Consider the following 16,683-nt stretch of genomic DNA (forward strand, 5'->3'; position numbering starts at 1 on the left):
AAGGTCATCATTCATCCTCTGAAATGTGTTTTTTGCCCAAACCTAAAAGCAAACCACTCTTGATCATGTGCAAACCACCCTAAGAGGATGCTACAGGCTGTACCAAGCTTTGTAGAGCCAGCAACTTATAATAAGATTGATTATTAACAATGACAAGAATAATAGTAAAAATAACAAAATATTTATGTGGTCCTTGCTATGTGCCGGAAACTGCTGTACCGTATGAACGTATTTAAGCTAAGTTGATCTTCGTAATACCCTTATTAGGCAGGTCATGATTTCTAATATACTGAGGAAGAGACTGAGGCACGAGGTGAAGTTAACTTTCCTGAGGTCACTGCTCCTCAAAGAGCCTGGACTTAGGTCAGACTGTCCAGTCCGAGATCCACCCAATAGGTGCCGCCCTGGATGGTCTCTAACTATAAAACACACAGTCGCAGAGGGTTTCTACAGGCGTGTGCTCCGTTCACCATGTTTCTGTTTGGCTGAAGGCTTCCCTCAGCTGTGTGGCTGACAGGGTCTTGGTGCTCCGGCCTGTTGTCAGGCCTGAGCCTCTGACGTGGGAGAGTCCAGTTCAGGTCATTGGACCACCAGAGACTTCCCGGCTGCATGTAATATCAATTGGCAAGAGCTCTCTCAGAGATCTCTGTCTCAATGCTGAGACCCACCTCCTCCCAATGGCCAGCAAGCTCTAGTGCTGGACGCCCCATGCCAAACAACTAGTAAGACAGGGGCACAGCCCCTCCCATCAGCACAGAGGCTGCCTAAAATCACACTAAGTTCAGTCTCACCTCAAGAAACAAGAAAAATCTCAAGTAAACAAGAAGGAAACAGTAGCAAAGATCAATCAAACTAAAAGCTGGTTCTTTGAGAAGATACACAAAATTGATAAACCATTAGCCAGACTCATCAAGAAGAAGAGGGAGAGGACTCAAATCAATAAAATTAGAAATGAAAAAGGAGAAGTTACAACAGACAGCGCGGACATACAAGCATCCTAACGGACAACTACAAGTAACTCTATGCCAATAAAATGGACAACCTGGACGAAATGGACAAATTCTTAGAAAAGCACCACCTTCCGAGACTGAACCAGGAAGAAATAGAAAATATAAACAGACCAATCACAAGCACTGAAATTGAGACTGTGATTAAAAATCTTCCAACAAACAAAAGCCCAGGACCAGATGGCTTCACAGGCGACTTCTTTCAAACATTTAGAGAAGAGCTAACACCGATCCTTCTCAAACTCTTCCAAAATATAGCAGAGGGAGGAACACTGCCAAACTCATTCTAGAGGCCACCATCACCCTGATACCAAAACAAGACAAGGATGTCACAAAGAAAGAAAACTAAAGGTCAATATCACTGATGAACACAGATGCAAAAATGCTCAACAAAATACTAGCAAACAGAACCCAACAGCACATTAAAATGATCATACACTATGATCAAGTGGGGTTTATCCCAGGAATGCAAGGATTCTTCAATATACGCTAATCAATGAATGTGATAAACATTATTAACAAACTGAAGGATAAAAACCATATGATCATCTCAATAGATGCAGAAAAAGCTTTGGACAAAATTCAACACCCATTTATGATAAAAACTCTCCAGAAAGTAGGCATAGAGGGAACTTTCCTCAACATAATAAAGGCCATATATGACAAACCCATAGCCAACATCATTCTCAGTGGTGAAAAACTGAAACCATTTCCTCTAAAATCAGGAACAAGACAAGGATGCCCACTCTCACCACTATTATTCAACATAGTTTTGGAATTTTTAGCCACAGCAAGCAGAGAAGAAAAAGAAATAAAAAGAATCCAAATTGGAAAAGAAGAAGTAAAGCTGTCACTGTTTGCAGATGACATGATACTATACATAGAGAATCCTAAAGATGCTACCAAAAAACTACCAGAGCTAATCAATGAATTTGTTAAAGTAGCAGGATAAAAAGTTAATGCACAGAAATCTCTTGCATTCCTATGCACTAATGATGAAAAATTTGAAAGAGAAATTAAAGAAACACTCCAATTTACACTCCTAGGAATAAACCAACCTAAGGAGACAAAAGACCTGTATGCAGAAAGCTATAAGACACTGATGAAAGAAATTAAAGATGATACAAACAGATGGAGAGATATACCATGTTCTTGGATTGGAAAAATCAACATTGTGAAAGTGACTACACTACCCAAAGCAATCTACAGATTCAATGTAATCCCTCTCAAACTACCAATGGCATTTTTCACAGAACTAGAACAAAAAATTTCACAATGTGTATGGAAATACAAAAGACCCTGAATAGCCAAAGCAATGTGAGAAAGAAAAATAGAGCTGGAGGAACAAGGCTCCCTGACTTCAGACTCTACTACAAAACTACAGTAATGAAGATAGTATGTTACTGGCACAAAAACAGAAATATAGATCAATGTACCAGGATAGAAAGCCCAGAGATAAACCTATGCACATATGACACCTTATCTTTGACAAAGGAGGCAAGAATATACAATGGAGAAAAGACAGCCTCTTCAATAAGTGGTGCTGGGAAAACTGGACAGCTACATATAAAAGAATGAAATTAGAACACTTCCTAACACCATACACAAAAATAAACTCAAAATGGATTAAAGACCTAAATGTAAGGCCAGACACTATAAAACTCTTAGAGGAAAACATAGGAAGAACACTGTTTGACATAAAGCACAGCAAGATCCTTTTTGACCCACCTCCCAGAGAAATGGAAATAAAAACAAAAATAAACAAATGGGACCTAATGAAACTTAAAGCTTTTGCACAGCAAAGGAAATCATAAACAAGACAAAAAGACAACCCTCAGAATGGGAGAAAATATTGGCAAATGAAGCAACTGACAAAGGATTAATCTCCAAATATACAAGCAGCTAATGCAGCTCAATATCAAAAAAACCTCACAAACAACCCAATCCAAAAATGGGCTGAAGACCTAAACAGACATTTCTCCAAAGAAGATATACAGATTGCCAACAAACACATGAAAGTATGTTCAACATCACTAATCATTAGAGAAATGCAAATCAAAACTATAATGAGGTATCACCTCACACCAGTGAGAATGGCCATCATCAAAAAATCTCCAGACAATAAATGCTGGAGAGGGTGTGGAGAAAAGGGAACCCTCTTGCACTGTTGGTGGGAATGTAAATTGATACAGCCACTATGGAGAACAGTAGGAAGGTTCTTTAAAAAACTAAAAATAGAACTACCATATGACCCAGCAATCCCACTACTGGGTATATACCCTGAGAAAACCATGATTCAAAAAGACATGTACCACAATGTTCATTGCAGCTCTATTTACAATAGCCAGGACATGGAAGCAACCTAAGTGTCCATCGACAGATGACTGGATAAAGAAGACGTGGCACATATATACAATGGAATATTACTTAGCCATGAAAAGAAATGAAATTGAGTTGTTTGTAGTGAGATGGATGGGCCTAGCGTCTGTCATATAGAGTGAAGTAAGTCAGAAAGAGAAAAACAAATACTGTATGCTAACACATATATATGTAATCTAAAAAAAAAAAAAGGCTCTGAAGAACCTTGGGGCAAGACAGGAATAAAGATGGAGACATAGAGAATGGACATGAGGACATGGGGAGGGGGAAAGGTAAACTGGGACGAAGTGACAGAGTGGCATGGACATATATACACTACCAAACGTAAAATAGATAGCTAGTGGGAAGCAGCTGCATGGCACAGGGAGATCGGCTCGGTGCTTTGTGTCCACCTAGAGGGGTGGGATAGGGAGGGTGGGAGGGAGATATAAGAGGAAGGGGATATGGGGACATACGTATGCATATAGCCGATTCACTTTGCTATACAGCAGAAACTAATACAACATTGTAAAGCAAGTATACTCCAATAAAGATATTAAAAAAAAATTAGTTCCAGAAATTGAACAAATGTTATGATCAAAATAAGAGATAAATTGACAAAGAAATAAACAACCCCCCCATGTACAGTCGATACATGAAGTTATACAATATATTCAGAGATTTTCTATCCAAAATGGAAGTTCTAAATGTAAATGGATAGTGAAATTTGTTTGATAACAGATACAGAAAATATGGAAAAGTCCCCAACTTGATAAAACACGGGGACACGTGCACTTTGTGGAATGTATAATGTCAAAGAAATGTCCATTCTACATAAACTACACCTTTTGAGTTGTTAGGTAGCAGTCCTGTCCTTATGGTTGGTTCTCAAGATTGCCTTAGGGATGGCTCCAATCATTTCTTAAAGCTTGTGAAGAAATTTATACATTCTCCAAAAATAATTTTACTGTATTTAATTAAAATACATTCCAGCCACTGTTTGTAGGGAGCTTAGCACATGGGAAGTGAAGGCAGACATCGGGCCACGATGTGGGTTTGGAACCCTTGCTCTCAGATTCCAGGACAGTGAAGCTAACGGTGTGTTACTTCACCAAAACTCTTCTGTCCTGTCGAGTCCAACACAGTTTTCATGGGATTCCTGGGCTAGATGCCAGGACACAGCTGAATAAGATCTCTGACCCTCAAGGAGTTTGGTCTACACTGTGAAACAGTACCAGGTCCATTCAAATCTCTTTTGGCTTTTAGAGCAAACATCTGCTGTGCGTGGTCTCCTAATTCAGTCCATGCGGAACTAGAGATGCAATCAGTGATTTCTCTCCCTGTCATGTTCACTCAGTCTTATTTGCCAATATCTATTTTGTTTTATGATCTGATTCAAAAAAATTCCTATTTCCTAAGTTGTCCATACCTGGGCAAAAGTGCTGGGGTGCATTGTTGAAACTTGTATGTGTAAAACAATTCTCTCGATCAAGGGCTTTGGACCAGTTATAAACCCTATTCGCAACCTGCACAAAGAGAGAAAATGCACAATACCAACCCTGCATTAACAATTAATACCTTGTTAGTAATTTCATGGGGAAGAAAGTTGTGACCTGGGGACAAACACACTTAGTTAACACAGTCTAATAAAACTACTTATTTAAAATACACATTTAAACTTAATTGTACACTTAAAATAGACCACGTGTTTCTAAATGTGCTCTTTCGTATATGTAACCAAAAACCTGACCAGTCCCCCTACAGCTATAAATTTAATGGCCAACTATCTTTGACCACTGGGGACAGATTGGGAGAAAAGCCTGGTATTAATAGATAAAATCAAACGGGAATACAGGTATCTTAAACGAGAACTGTTTGCTGAGGTGCAGCCTCTGTCACCTTTAGATGCAGCCTGCAGGCACAGCCAGGGCCTTACCCAGAGGACAGGACTTTGGAAAAAGAGTCAGCTCGGATGACACGCCCATCAACGTCCATGGAGAGAAAAGTCGGTGCCCAGGGCTTGAAATGGAAGAAAAATACTGTTGGTTTGGGAAGTCTGTTAGAGACCGTATCCCTACTTTGTGCAGAGACTGGGGAGGAATGGATTTGGAGAACAGTAGGACAAACATCCTTTTCCTTGTCTTCATCTCAGCCCTTTGAAATGGAGTAAGAACCAGAGATGCACGTTCTTCTATTCGTATCTGCCGATCTTCACGGCTTTTCTGCCAAACACACACACATGTCCTCGCACTTGCTCATGCTGCCACTCCCGTGAGTTTAGAGGAACCTCACACAGGACCTCCTTGTCCCAAGGCTTGAGATCCAGGATGAACAGATTTCGAGGAAGGATTCAATAAAAACTAGTTTGGAAAAGACTAAAGCGAAGAGGGCCGTCAGCATTCAGGGCTGTTTAGGAAGAGATGCTGAGCCTTAGACCAACTAGAAACAAAACAAAGGTGCAAGTGAAGACGAGCAGTGTAGTCGGTCTGCAATGCTGAAACTTCCATATTTACTTCAAACGTAAATGCCAACAAGAAAGGGGGCCATGGTCGTGTTGAAGGTGGGCGGCAGGCAGACATGGTATTCAGGCAAACTAGATAAAAAGCCAAGAGTTCTGTTTCTTCTCCGTACATACAGAGTGGGGACTGAGTGCGTGTGTTTATTCTGTGCAGCCCTGAGAGCAAATACAGTGTTGGATTTTGTGGAATTGGGCATTGGGAGTCTGTACCACTACTGTTGTCTCCTAGGAAACCATGCTCGTGGACAGTGGTGTACATATATAGTGGGAAAGGATCTAAAAGCCCATGATTCTGCAGGAAAGTCCCCGACCCTAAGTGACAGGGATGGCGAGTGGGCAGCATGATGCTAGGAACGCCCCTCCTCTGCCCACCACCGCCTCATGACCGAGCGCGGCCATCCTTCTCCTTCTGCCTGGACACGCCTCCCAAGTCCTCCGCCAGTCAGCCACCCCCGAGAGACTGAGGTTGACACCCAAGGAGACACCCACTCCGTAACCCTGGCACGATGTCTAAGGAGCCACGACCTGGATTTGGAGTCCAGACGACCCTCACCCTTGACTCACTCGACCCTCCACGTGCCTGGCACAGAGAGCCAGCCGCTATTCTAAAGGAAAGGAATTTCTGGAAAGAGCAGTAATACCAGAGATGAAAATGCTCGGCAGCCCGGCTAAACTCACATCAGCACAGTAACTTACAGCCACTTGTCTGCTGATTGTGGGTTGAGTTGACACTGCACTTACCTTGTTGAACTGCATAAAATAGTAAGGATCGTCTTCTATGATGAGGAAGTCGTATTTTCTTGCGAGCTAAAAAAGGTTAAAGGAGCATGTTTATTTCTTCAGAGCGCTCGAAGATGAAAATCACTTGGAACCACAGTTCTTTGTACTCATTCATTCATTCATCCAAGAAGCTACTGAGGGCTCCGTGTCCTAGGAGGACAGGAGCCAGCCCTAAAAGCTCTGTCCTCAGGGAACTTACGATCTGGTGGGAAAGACAGAAGGAACGTGAGCCAGTGGATAGTGAACAGAGGGTCAGGAGGGAGGTTTTGAGGGCTGGGCAGAAGGTTAAAGAGGGTGGATGTCTGAGAGAGAGAGAGTGACATGGAAGCTCCAGGAGAGCTCAGGCCGGCAGGAAGGACCAGGCGTGCAGATTGACAGGGCAGAGGATTTTAGACTGAGGGACCAGGAGCAAAGGCCCTGGGGGTGAGAAAATACTTTGCATGTTTAAGGGATAGACGTTTATAGAAGGCATAGGTGTGTCAGGGACAGAAGGAAGGCTCTGTAGCTGCAACAAGAAGAATGTGAGAGACCTGAGAACCGAGGCCCAGGTCGCATAACTGTGCGTGGCAGGTGAAGGACTCTGATCTTGTTTTAAGTGCAGGGAAGCAGCTGGAGGAGGGGTTGTAGATCTACACTTGAGCAGGAAGGATGCCACGAGCCGGGGGTGGGAGCTGTGAGGAGGGGGGCAGTCATGGGGTCCGGGAGGGCGGGCGGGCGGCCAAGGAGACGGTGGGTTTGGATAACGTTGGTGGTGGGAGCCACGGGATGCATTGGAGGTGGGGGTGAGGGGAAGACAGAAGGAAGAGAGGGGAGGAAGAGGTGAGTTTAACACTACACCAACAGTAACGTCTCTTTCAACCAAAATATCAATTAAAGGGAAAGGAAAACCTCATAGCAAGAGCGTAATAGTTTCTTGAGTTTAAATTTATGGGGACCCTTTTATTAAAAATCATCTTCCTTGGGCTTCCCTGGTAGCGAATGGTTGAGAGTCCGCCGGCCGATGCAGGGGACACGGGTTCGTGTCCCGGTCCGGGAAGATCCCACATGCCACAGAGCGGCTGGGCCCGTGAGCCATGGCCGCTGGGTCTGCGCGTCCGGAGCCTGTGCTCCGCAACGGGAGAGGCCACAACAGTGAGAGGCCCGCGTACCGCAAAAAATAAAATAAAATAAAAAAATCATCTTCCTTGAGAGCAAGAGGCTAATCAGAGAAGGAACTTGAGAGCACTCTTCTAAAGGGTCAGAAAGAAACAAGAACACAGCCACGGAACACAATCTTTGAAAATACCTCATAGATTTCCTTTTTGCGGTTAGTTGTTAATGAGTTCCCGGCAGGGTTGTTGCCATTTGGGACAGTATAAAGAAATTTGGGGGTGTTTTTCTTGGGGTTCTTTGAATCTTCTGGTTTCCATTTGGAAAGTATTTCTCTGAGGGAGTCTGGAATAATCCCGTGCTCATCACTGGAAATGTTAATAACGTTGCAGCCCAGTGGTTGCACCTGTGGAGGACAGGAGAAAAGAAAACCCAAGACTCAGACATGATACCAAATATCATAGTCACTGGTTCTTACAGTAACGAAAATGTTACCATTTATACCCTTAAACACAAACCTGCACTCAGCCCTACACCCAAGGGCTGAGGTGGTATTTTCTGATTCCACTGTTGCCCCGGTTAAGCTTCCATTATGGTTCAAAAATATTCCCTGTCAATTCCTGGAGGAAGGGTAGACATCCCTGCTCATATATGGCAGGCTTGGCCAGGGGTCTGGCTTTGGTCAATAAATTGCGTGCAGAAGTGATGGGTGTTCCTTCCAAGCAGAAGCTTTAAATCCCAGCTTGGGTCTCTCGTTCCCTGTTCCCCCTGCTCTAAGACTGGCAGCGGTCCAGATGAGGCTGCTTCTGTCACTCTGGGGCCTGGGATGAAGATAGCATGGCACAGAGCTTGGTGGCCTGACCGTGGACACGGCGTGTGAGAGAAAGACAGGACTTTGCAGCCATAGGCCAGCGAGATAAGGAGTCAGCTATTCCACAGCATAACCCAGCCTCTTCTGACTGTATCATCTTTATAATTATGGTTAGAACTGCTTCATAAAATAGGAGTTTATTAAGGAATTTTTTTACAAAGTAAATTCATCATATAAAGCATCTGTGATGCTAATACATAAAATAGTTATAAGCAGAGGTGATATTCAAAATATTGGACAAGTGGTGTAGCACGGGCACTTCAGGTGCATCCTGTAGGCCCCATGCCAGGTCAGCATTAGCTCTGTACCATGGGGGGTTCAGGGTGGTCTTAGGAGAGGAGCCAGGGGAGCCAGGGAGCATAGTGGCAGTGGCTCATCAAGGCATGTGGAAGTGTTTCAATACTGTACCAATTGCAGAGGCTGAAGTTGAAAATAGTGGCCTTGCTTATAGACATAGTTTTATAAAAGTCTTGTATTTTTATGTTCATAAAGAAAAATTGGGACTTATTAATAACAAGCAAAGGAAACCATCAACAAAATGAAAAGACAACCTACAGACTGGGAGAAAACATTTGCCAACTGTGCAACTGACAAGGGATTAATTTCCAAAGTATACAAACAGCTCATACAGCTCAATATCAAAAAATAAAAAAAAACAACCCAATCAAAAAATGGACAGAAGACTGAAGTAGACATTTCTCCAAAGAAGACATACAGATGGCCAACAGGCACATGACAAGATGTTCAACATCCCTAATTATTAGAGAAATGCAAATGAAAACTACAATGAGGTACCACCTCAAATGAGTCAGAATGCCCACCATCAGAAAGTCTACAAATAATAAATGCTGGAGAGGGTGTGGAGGAAAGGGCCTCTGACATTGTTGGTGGGAATGTAAATTGGTGTAGCCACTATGGAGAACAGACAGTATGGAGGTTCTTAAAAGACCAGAAGTAGAGTTACCATATGATTCAGTGATCCCACTCCTGGGCATATATATGGAGAAAAGTATAATTCAAAAAGATACATGCACCCTAATGTTCATAGCAGCACTGTTGACAATAGTTAAGACATGGAAGCAACTTAAAATGTCCATCAGCAGATGAACGGATAAAGAAAATATGGTCCATATATACAACGGAATATTACTCAGACATAAAAAAGAATGAAATAATGCCATTTGCAGCAACATGGATGGACCTAGAGATTGTCATACTGAGTGAAGTAAGACAGAGAAAGACAAACATCATATGATAGCACTTATATCTGGAGTCTAAGACAAGGATACAAATGAACTTATTTATAAAACAGACAGACTCACAGACATAGAAAACAAACTTATGGTTACTAAAGGGGAAAGGTGGGGAGGGATAAATTAGGAGTTTGGGATTAACATATACATACTACAATATATAAAATAAATAAACAGCAAGTTCCTACTGTATAGCACAGCGAAGTGTATACTCAATATCCTGTAATAACCTACCATGGAAAAGAATGTGAAAAAGAACAGATATATATATATCTGAATCACTTTGCTGTATACCTGAAACTAACATGACATTGTAAATAAACTATATTTCAATAAAAATTAAGAAAAAACCCCCAATAATTGAGTGAAGTTCTCAGAAAAAAATTTTTCAAAGGATATGCAAACACACATATTAGTGGTCAAATGTAGACTTATGCACTAAGTGAGAATAATCCAGACCCTACTCGTGGCAAATTTAAAAGGCCTTAGACTTTAAAAACACATGTACATGAATAAAACAAGTTCATACTGGGTCACGAGATAAACGCATATGAACCGTCGGCATATTCCCTCACAGTGTGGCACGGGTTTCTGTTTGGGCATGTGAAAACGTGTGTGCATCGTGCTATTTACATAGATACAAGTTTTACATTTACAGGCATTGTGTAATCTTACATCTTTGGAGTTCAGGAAAATAATGAATAATTAGTATCCAATGATTAAGGCCATTATTTTACTTTAGTTTTTAAAATTGTGGTAAAATATATATAACAAAAATTCTGCCATTTTAACGTGTGGGATTCAGTGGCATTAATTACGTTCATAATGTGTGCATCTCTCACTATCAATCTCCAGAATCTTTTCATCACTCTAAACAGAAACCCTGTAGTCATTAAGCAACAGCTCCCCATTTCCCCCTCCCCCAGGCCCTGGTAACCTCTCATCAACTTCCTGTCTCTATGAATTTGCCTGTTTTTGATATTTAGTACAAGTGGAATCATACAATATTTGTCCTTTTGTGTCTGGCTTCTTTCTTTGAGCCCCTGCAGTGATGGGCAGTGCTTTACTCCTCAGAGAGCTGGTAAGGCTGATGGTTATACGGTTGTTACATTGAGTTGAAATTGTTTCCCTGTAGTTTCTACCCTTTGGTTCAATTTCTATGAACCGGAGGACATGCTCAGACAAATCTAACTCCTCTGTCACATGGCTAGATTTCATGTACTTGAGGACAATTCTCATGGCCCCGTGGAGTCTTCTCTCTCTGCAGAAAAGAGCATAGTTCCTAAAACAATTCAACCTATGGTATTATTTCCATTTCTTTGTTCACTCTGGTCGCTTTTCTCCGACTGTGCTCCAGTCTGTATTCACATCGACCCAAAAGTATTGTGCCCCCGACAGTGGTGTGTTCTGACCAGGGCACAGCAGAGCAGGTGATGCGATTCCTCGTTCTGGATATTAGAGTCCCGTTAATTAACACTGGAGAGGAAAGTCCTGATCGTACCATGTTACTGTACAGTTATCCTACACTGACATATGGCCATCCTTACGCATGTGGTAATACAGGTGGTAGTGAAAAAATGTCTTTGTAAATTAAGTCACATTTCAGGTGGAATATTAACACATCTGGACATGATTTTGCAAGACCCAATTTTAGCACCTCTACATTTAGACCTTGTAAGGAGAAATGTATAAAGCAGAGGGAACATTTCACATATTTTGCAAATATTAATGATTCTCCTGTTTAAGAAGAAAGATGCTATTTTATGTTTCAGTGGACAGAGAATTCTCAAGGTGCAGTGGTTCTTATTTGTTAGAAGAAAAGAGAGTTGCCTTTTGTAGACATGTGTACTCACAGCATGAATTGTTCCTGAATAAATAGGTTCATTTACGAGGATATTATCTCCAGGATTAAGGATCATCTCAAATACCTAACAAAAGAAGCATAGGTTAGCTTCGTTAGTCTGGTTTCCATTTTTAGAAAACACCTCCCCCCCCCTTTTTTGTTTTTTTTAGTTTGGGCTCACTAGGATTCTAGAGAAGGAGTTGGCAAGTTTTCTGTAAATGCCAGATGGGACGTATGTTGTGAGCCCTGGTGTCTCCATTGCAACTACTCATCTCTGCCTCTGTGGTGAGAAAGCTGTAGACAATACGTCAGCCGATGGTGTGGCTGAGTTCCAATAAAACTCTATTTACGGAATCAGACAAGGGCTGGCTTGGCTCTCAAGCCACAGTTTGCAAACCTCCGTTCTAGGTTTAAAAATATATATATATATACATAACTGGTTTGGCTCCTAAAATGCATGTATTCCTTCTTTGAATAATTTAAAAATCTTTGCTCTAAGCCAGGACCTATGGAGACAAACTGATGAGCATAGTGGGATGGTTTTTATCCTCGTGGAGGTGCTAGTTCATTGAAAGCTAGATTCTAATCAAGTAACTACTCAGATAAATGCATATGTAAAATCGGTGATAAGCACTATTACGTATCGATGCCAAGGCTCTACGTGCTCATTGTAGGAGGACTTGGGCACTCAGGGAACTTAGAGCATTCAGGGAGGGCTTCCCTGAGGACGTGACGAGTAGGAGGAGGGGTGACAATACGTGCACAGTTTGAGAAACTGAAAGAATCCTGTGGCTTGAGGTGGAGTGTGAAGAGGAGAGTGGAAGGAGCTCAGAGGGAAGTGGGCAGAGAGCGTCCCAGGGAGGCCTTCTGGGCCAAGTGAACCCAGTGAGAATTTTAAGTAGAGGGCGGGACCGGGCAGTCAGGTGACCAGACAGGCATTTGAGAAAGTCATTCTGGCTGCAAACTCAAAGTATCAAAAAGGAATGAGAGTACAGGTGGAGTCTGGGAAGTTTTTAGGCTCACTTGGGAGGTTTTTGCTGCAGTCTTTGGGAAAGGTAAGGGTGGTCTGGATGGGTTGATGATGGTGGGGCTGGAGAGAACTGAGCGGTATTTAGGAAATCAGAACCAGCAGACCTAACTGTGGACTGAGGGGGCGCGAGGAAGGACAGGTGTCAGGAGGGAGCCCTGGATTCCTGGCTGTGCAGGTGGGGAGGTGGTGGGAGGAGTGCCGCTGACTGAAAAGCACCCCCAGCGCTGTCTGTTCTGAGGGAGAAGCAGGTGAGTGTTTGGTCTGAGGTGCCTTTGAGACAGCCTGGATCGGTGGACACGTGGATGTGCAGGGAGCCTGGAGTTAATGGCATGGACGTGATCGCCGGGTGTGATGCCCAGGGAAGGTGTGTGTGTGTGAAGGGGAAAGAGGTTTGGGGGCCCAGCCTCACGGGGCTCCCATACATAAGGGACACTGCAAGGGGGGCAGGGCAAGGAGGAAGGGGAGCATTCCAGAAAGGAGGAGGGGCTCAGCAAGGGTAAAGGAGACTCAGAGGTCAGGGAGGACAAGGCCCACAAGTCTCGGGGGATCTTGAGGACAGTATGATGCCTCGTGACATCAGTAGAGCCACACAAGAGATTTTTCCAGCCTAAATCAGAGGGGTCCATTCTGACTAAATCTTACACGAGTCAGAGAATAATCCTTTCCCAACCTGTGACATTTCACAATCCCCAGGTCAAGCCTCTCCTCCCTATATCATTTTAACAAACTAGATCTCTTGACAAACAGCACGGCCATTATCCATTGAGACAGAAGATGTGACATTTTTTTCCAATTTGGACTAGGATGTTCCATTTACGTTTCCTTATGAGCTTTTGGCCTTTTATGACAAACAGTATCTTCCTCTGACAAGTTCATTGATTCAGGATTTACAAGACATCCTAGGACCAAACAGATCACTGAGGTGGCTTTTGTATCATCTGTGGATCAGATGAAAACCTCATCACATTCATTTCCCATGTCAATTAGGGGACATGAGAAAGTCAAATATCCTAAATGAGGAGGGAGGGCTGTTTATTATCTGAGACACGGACACCTAAAATAATATCCATCCTGGAGAACAAAGTGAGAGAAATATTAAACCGGATTCCCAGGAGGCCTCTGGAACAAGCATGGCTATAAGCCAGTGAGTTACTGATGCATTTGGCCATCTATGCTCTCTTCCTCTTTGATATGACTGATGTTGCAACAGACAAAGAAGAAACTTTCTTCTGCATCTTTCTGGAAAAAAAAAAAGGCACATAGTGTTCCTTCCTAAGAAAAGAAATTCACTGAAGTCCTTTTTTTTCCCTACTTGTCTGGGGCATCACAAATATTTCTCTTCAACAATAAAACTGAAACAGCAGCTAATCCTTTTTCCTAATTAAGTCCACAAAGAGGGAGGAAAATTATAGTCTTATTACTTTAATATATTATTATGTAATAATAATTTAATGAAAATTCATGAAAACTAACCAGCTTTCACATTTACATAAAAAAGAAGAGCAAGAAAGCTACTCTGCTTTGAGAAAAACAAGAGTCATACTTTCATCTAGGTGTGAGGACTGAATGTAGAGCCTCCTTTCCAGGACTAATTATTCATGAAAAAGAAAAGAAACAAATAGATGAAACTGAGAACCATATATGCAGTCTCTTTATGCGGGGACCCCCCAGTGGTGGTTACCTCTGTGGAGTTCCTGGAACCCAGGAGAGAGGCAGAGAGAGAGAGAGAGAGGGAAAGAGAGAGAGAAAGTAACCCAGAGGAGAAGTCAGCCACAGACACAGACATATACGTAGACCTGGAGAAGCACAGCCAAGAGGGAGTCAGGGTACAAGGGGCAGCCGGCACAGACGATGACAGCAGCAGACACACAAAGGAATGACGTTTCATCTCAGGAGTATCAGGATACACCCTCGAAGAATTTAAAAGTCATGGGTTGAAATGTCATAACCACAAGCATAACTGAAATGTAGCCTGCATCTCCGAGCTAGATGAAACTAAGCAGTGCTCACTAAGGTGTAGGTAGTGGTTGAGTTCTTCCTGAACCGGAATCTTGTCCTAATGACTCAGAGCTCTGGGTCATTGATGGTGGGATCTCTGTTTAAGAGAAATCAGGTTGGTGAATGTCTTTAAGTTCCACTTATGATTCTAGGTGAAGACAGGGAAGCCTTCATAACCCACAGAACATGATGCTCTGTGGCTAAGGGAGAGATGGCTGTATGGGTGAACATAATATTTGATTCTTCCCACGGGTGTCTTTCTTTCCAGTCTTACCTTACAGAGACCTTCTTGGCTGCCACACGTGACACACGTGTCCATTTGTCCTTGGCTGGGTGGATAATGGATGGTGGGAGGATTATGCAATTTTACTTGAAACTGTTTTAGCCAAGATAACAGCTCTGGGAGTCTAAAGCATAAAATGCATGTAAAAATTGACAGTAGTGAAAATCATAATAATAGTAGACAGGAACTAAATGGTGGCTTTATAGCAGGCACTTTAAAGGTCCTCAAATGCTTTTTGCCAATATTAATATCTTTACTTAAAAGACAAGGCAACAGACTTAGAGATTAAGAAATCCACATAAGTTAATCAGTTGGTGATTAAAAGAGCTGAGATTTGAATCTACAGCTTTCTCATTCCAAAGCCTGTACTTTTTCTTTTACATTAGAGCACTCACTGCGTAATTCATTTTTTGTTTCCCTTAGGGAGATTTCTATAGGATACCTAGAAGAGCAGGTTCAGTAAGTTCTTTGCATCATGGAAAGAAAAGCCTAGGTATACATTATATACAACACAATTTTTATGCACCCAACATGCATTATTCTTCAATCACAGAGCAGACAGGCTTTAATAAAGTATAATTCATAGACACTCTGCAAGTTACCCTTTATCACTGGAAGAAGACCAGCTAAGGAAAGCCTTAGAATATGTGTTACAGTTTGCCTTTATGAAATTAAACACATCTGAACTGAGGGCAACGTGCTTACATAGCTGCCCGTTTAGAAAGGGAACATAATCATTAAAAAATTTCCCTAGGACCTAAACTGGCTGCTTCCTGGGTCATCCTTTTCCTCCTTTCTCCTACCCTGCTTCTTCACCTAGCTATATTCTCTCTCTCTCTTTTATTCCAGTCTCAGCTCAAATGGTACCTACTTTCAAAAGCCTTCTCTCCCTCTCCTAGTCGTGTAAGGTTGAGAAGCAGTCCCTGGCGTCTTAGGCATTCAGTATCATTGCTGCAATTATTTTTTTTCTAAAGCTCTTCCCCAAACCTTCCTCACTGCTGAATACCCAGTTAAAAAACGCACACATCACTCTATCAGCGGGCTGTAGAATGTTGCTCATGAAAATGAACCAACAAGGTTACATTATTTACTGATCGGTACCCAGCACTCTGAGAATACTGCAGTGCTCTCTTCATCATCTTTTCATCAAATTGGATGGTCTCTCCGTTGTCTATGGTGATAACCGCAGACTTGAAAGGGAACGTGTTGGGGTTTGGTGCTCCAGTCGCCAGGGAGAGGACAGATTTCGATGACTTGCCCAATATCTCAGCTACAACAAATAAGGAGGAGAAGAAGAAACACTTTCAGTGAAGACCTTCCTAAACAGAGATGGTTCAGCATGCTGCATTAAAGTCAGTAAAACTTTAAAGTGTAACGACTTCTAGTGATAGAATGCTAGTCCGAAAGAAACACAGAAGATGCCTTTTTTTGTGGGCCGACCTCACCGGTGGAGGAACTAAGGAATAGACACGTGCATCTAAGAAGGCGGAGTGATCAGGCAGACAAGCCAAGGGTCACAGTAACAGAAGACGGGCTTCCACTCGGCCCTTCCGTGCCCGGCTCCGCGCGCACCCCTCTCTCTCCGGCGAACCCGCCCTCCCCACTCCGCACGCGCCCGCACGCTGAGCCGAACCCCGACTCCTGTGCCCGGAA

At 42.7% G+C, this 16,683-nt stretch overlaps 2 protein-coding genes across 10 annotated transcripts in view; one reads left to right on the forward strand and one right to left on the reverse strand.

Moving 5' to 3' along the window:
* LOC111185348 (uncharacterized) overlaps positions 1-16,683 on the forward strand; it is a 315,714-nt gene that overhangs the window by 82,929 nt on the left and 216,102 nt on the right. The gene's annotated exons all lie outside the window — the stretch shown is intronic.
* LOC111171183 (kynurenine/alpha-aminoadipate aminotransferase, mitochondrial) overlaps positions 1-16,683 on the reverse strand; it is a 29,104-nt gene that overhangs the window by 11,527 nt on the left and 894 nt on the right. For all 4 annotated transcript variants that reach the window (XM_089912696.1, XM_089912694.1, XM_089912697.1 and 1 more), the window contains exons 2-8: positions 16,132-16,300; positions 15,022-15,154; positions 11,730-11,804; positions 7,949-8,158; positions 6,625-6,690; positions 5,302-5,384; positions 4,795-4,891 (exon numbers count right to left, since the gene is read on the reverse strand). In XM_089912696.1, coding sequence (XP_089768822.1) covers positions 4,795-4,891; positions 5,302-5,384; positions 6,625-6,690; positions 7,949-8,158; positions 11,730-11,804; positions 15,022-15,154; positions 16,132-16,300 — 833 coding nt within the window. The remainder of the gene's footprint in view (positions 1-4,794; positions 4,892-5,301; positions 5,385-6,624; positions 6,691-7,948; positions 8,159-11,729; positions 11,805-15,021; positions 15,155-16,131; positions 16,301-16,683) is intronic.

This window comes from Delphinapterus leucas, chromosome 6, assembly GCF_059928025.1.
Source record: "Delphinapterus leucas isolate spDelLeu-1000000601 "Yukka" chromosome 6, BTC_Dleu_Yukka2, whole genome shotgun sequence".
NCBI classification, from domain to species: Eukaryota; Metazoa; Chordata; class Mammalia; order Artiodactyla; family Monodontidae; genus Delphinapterus; species Delphinapterus leucas.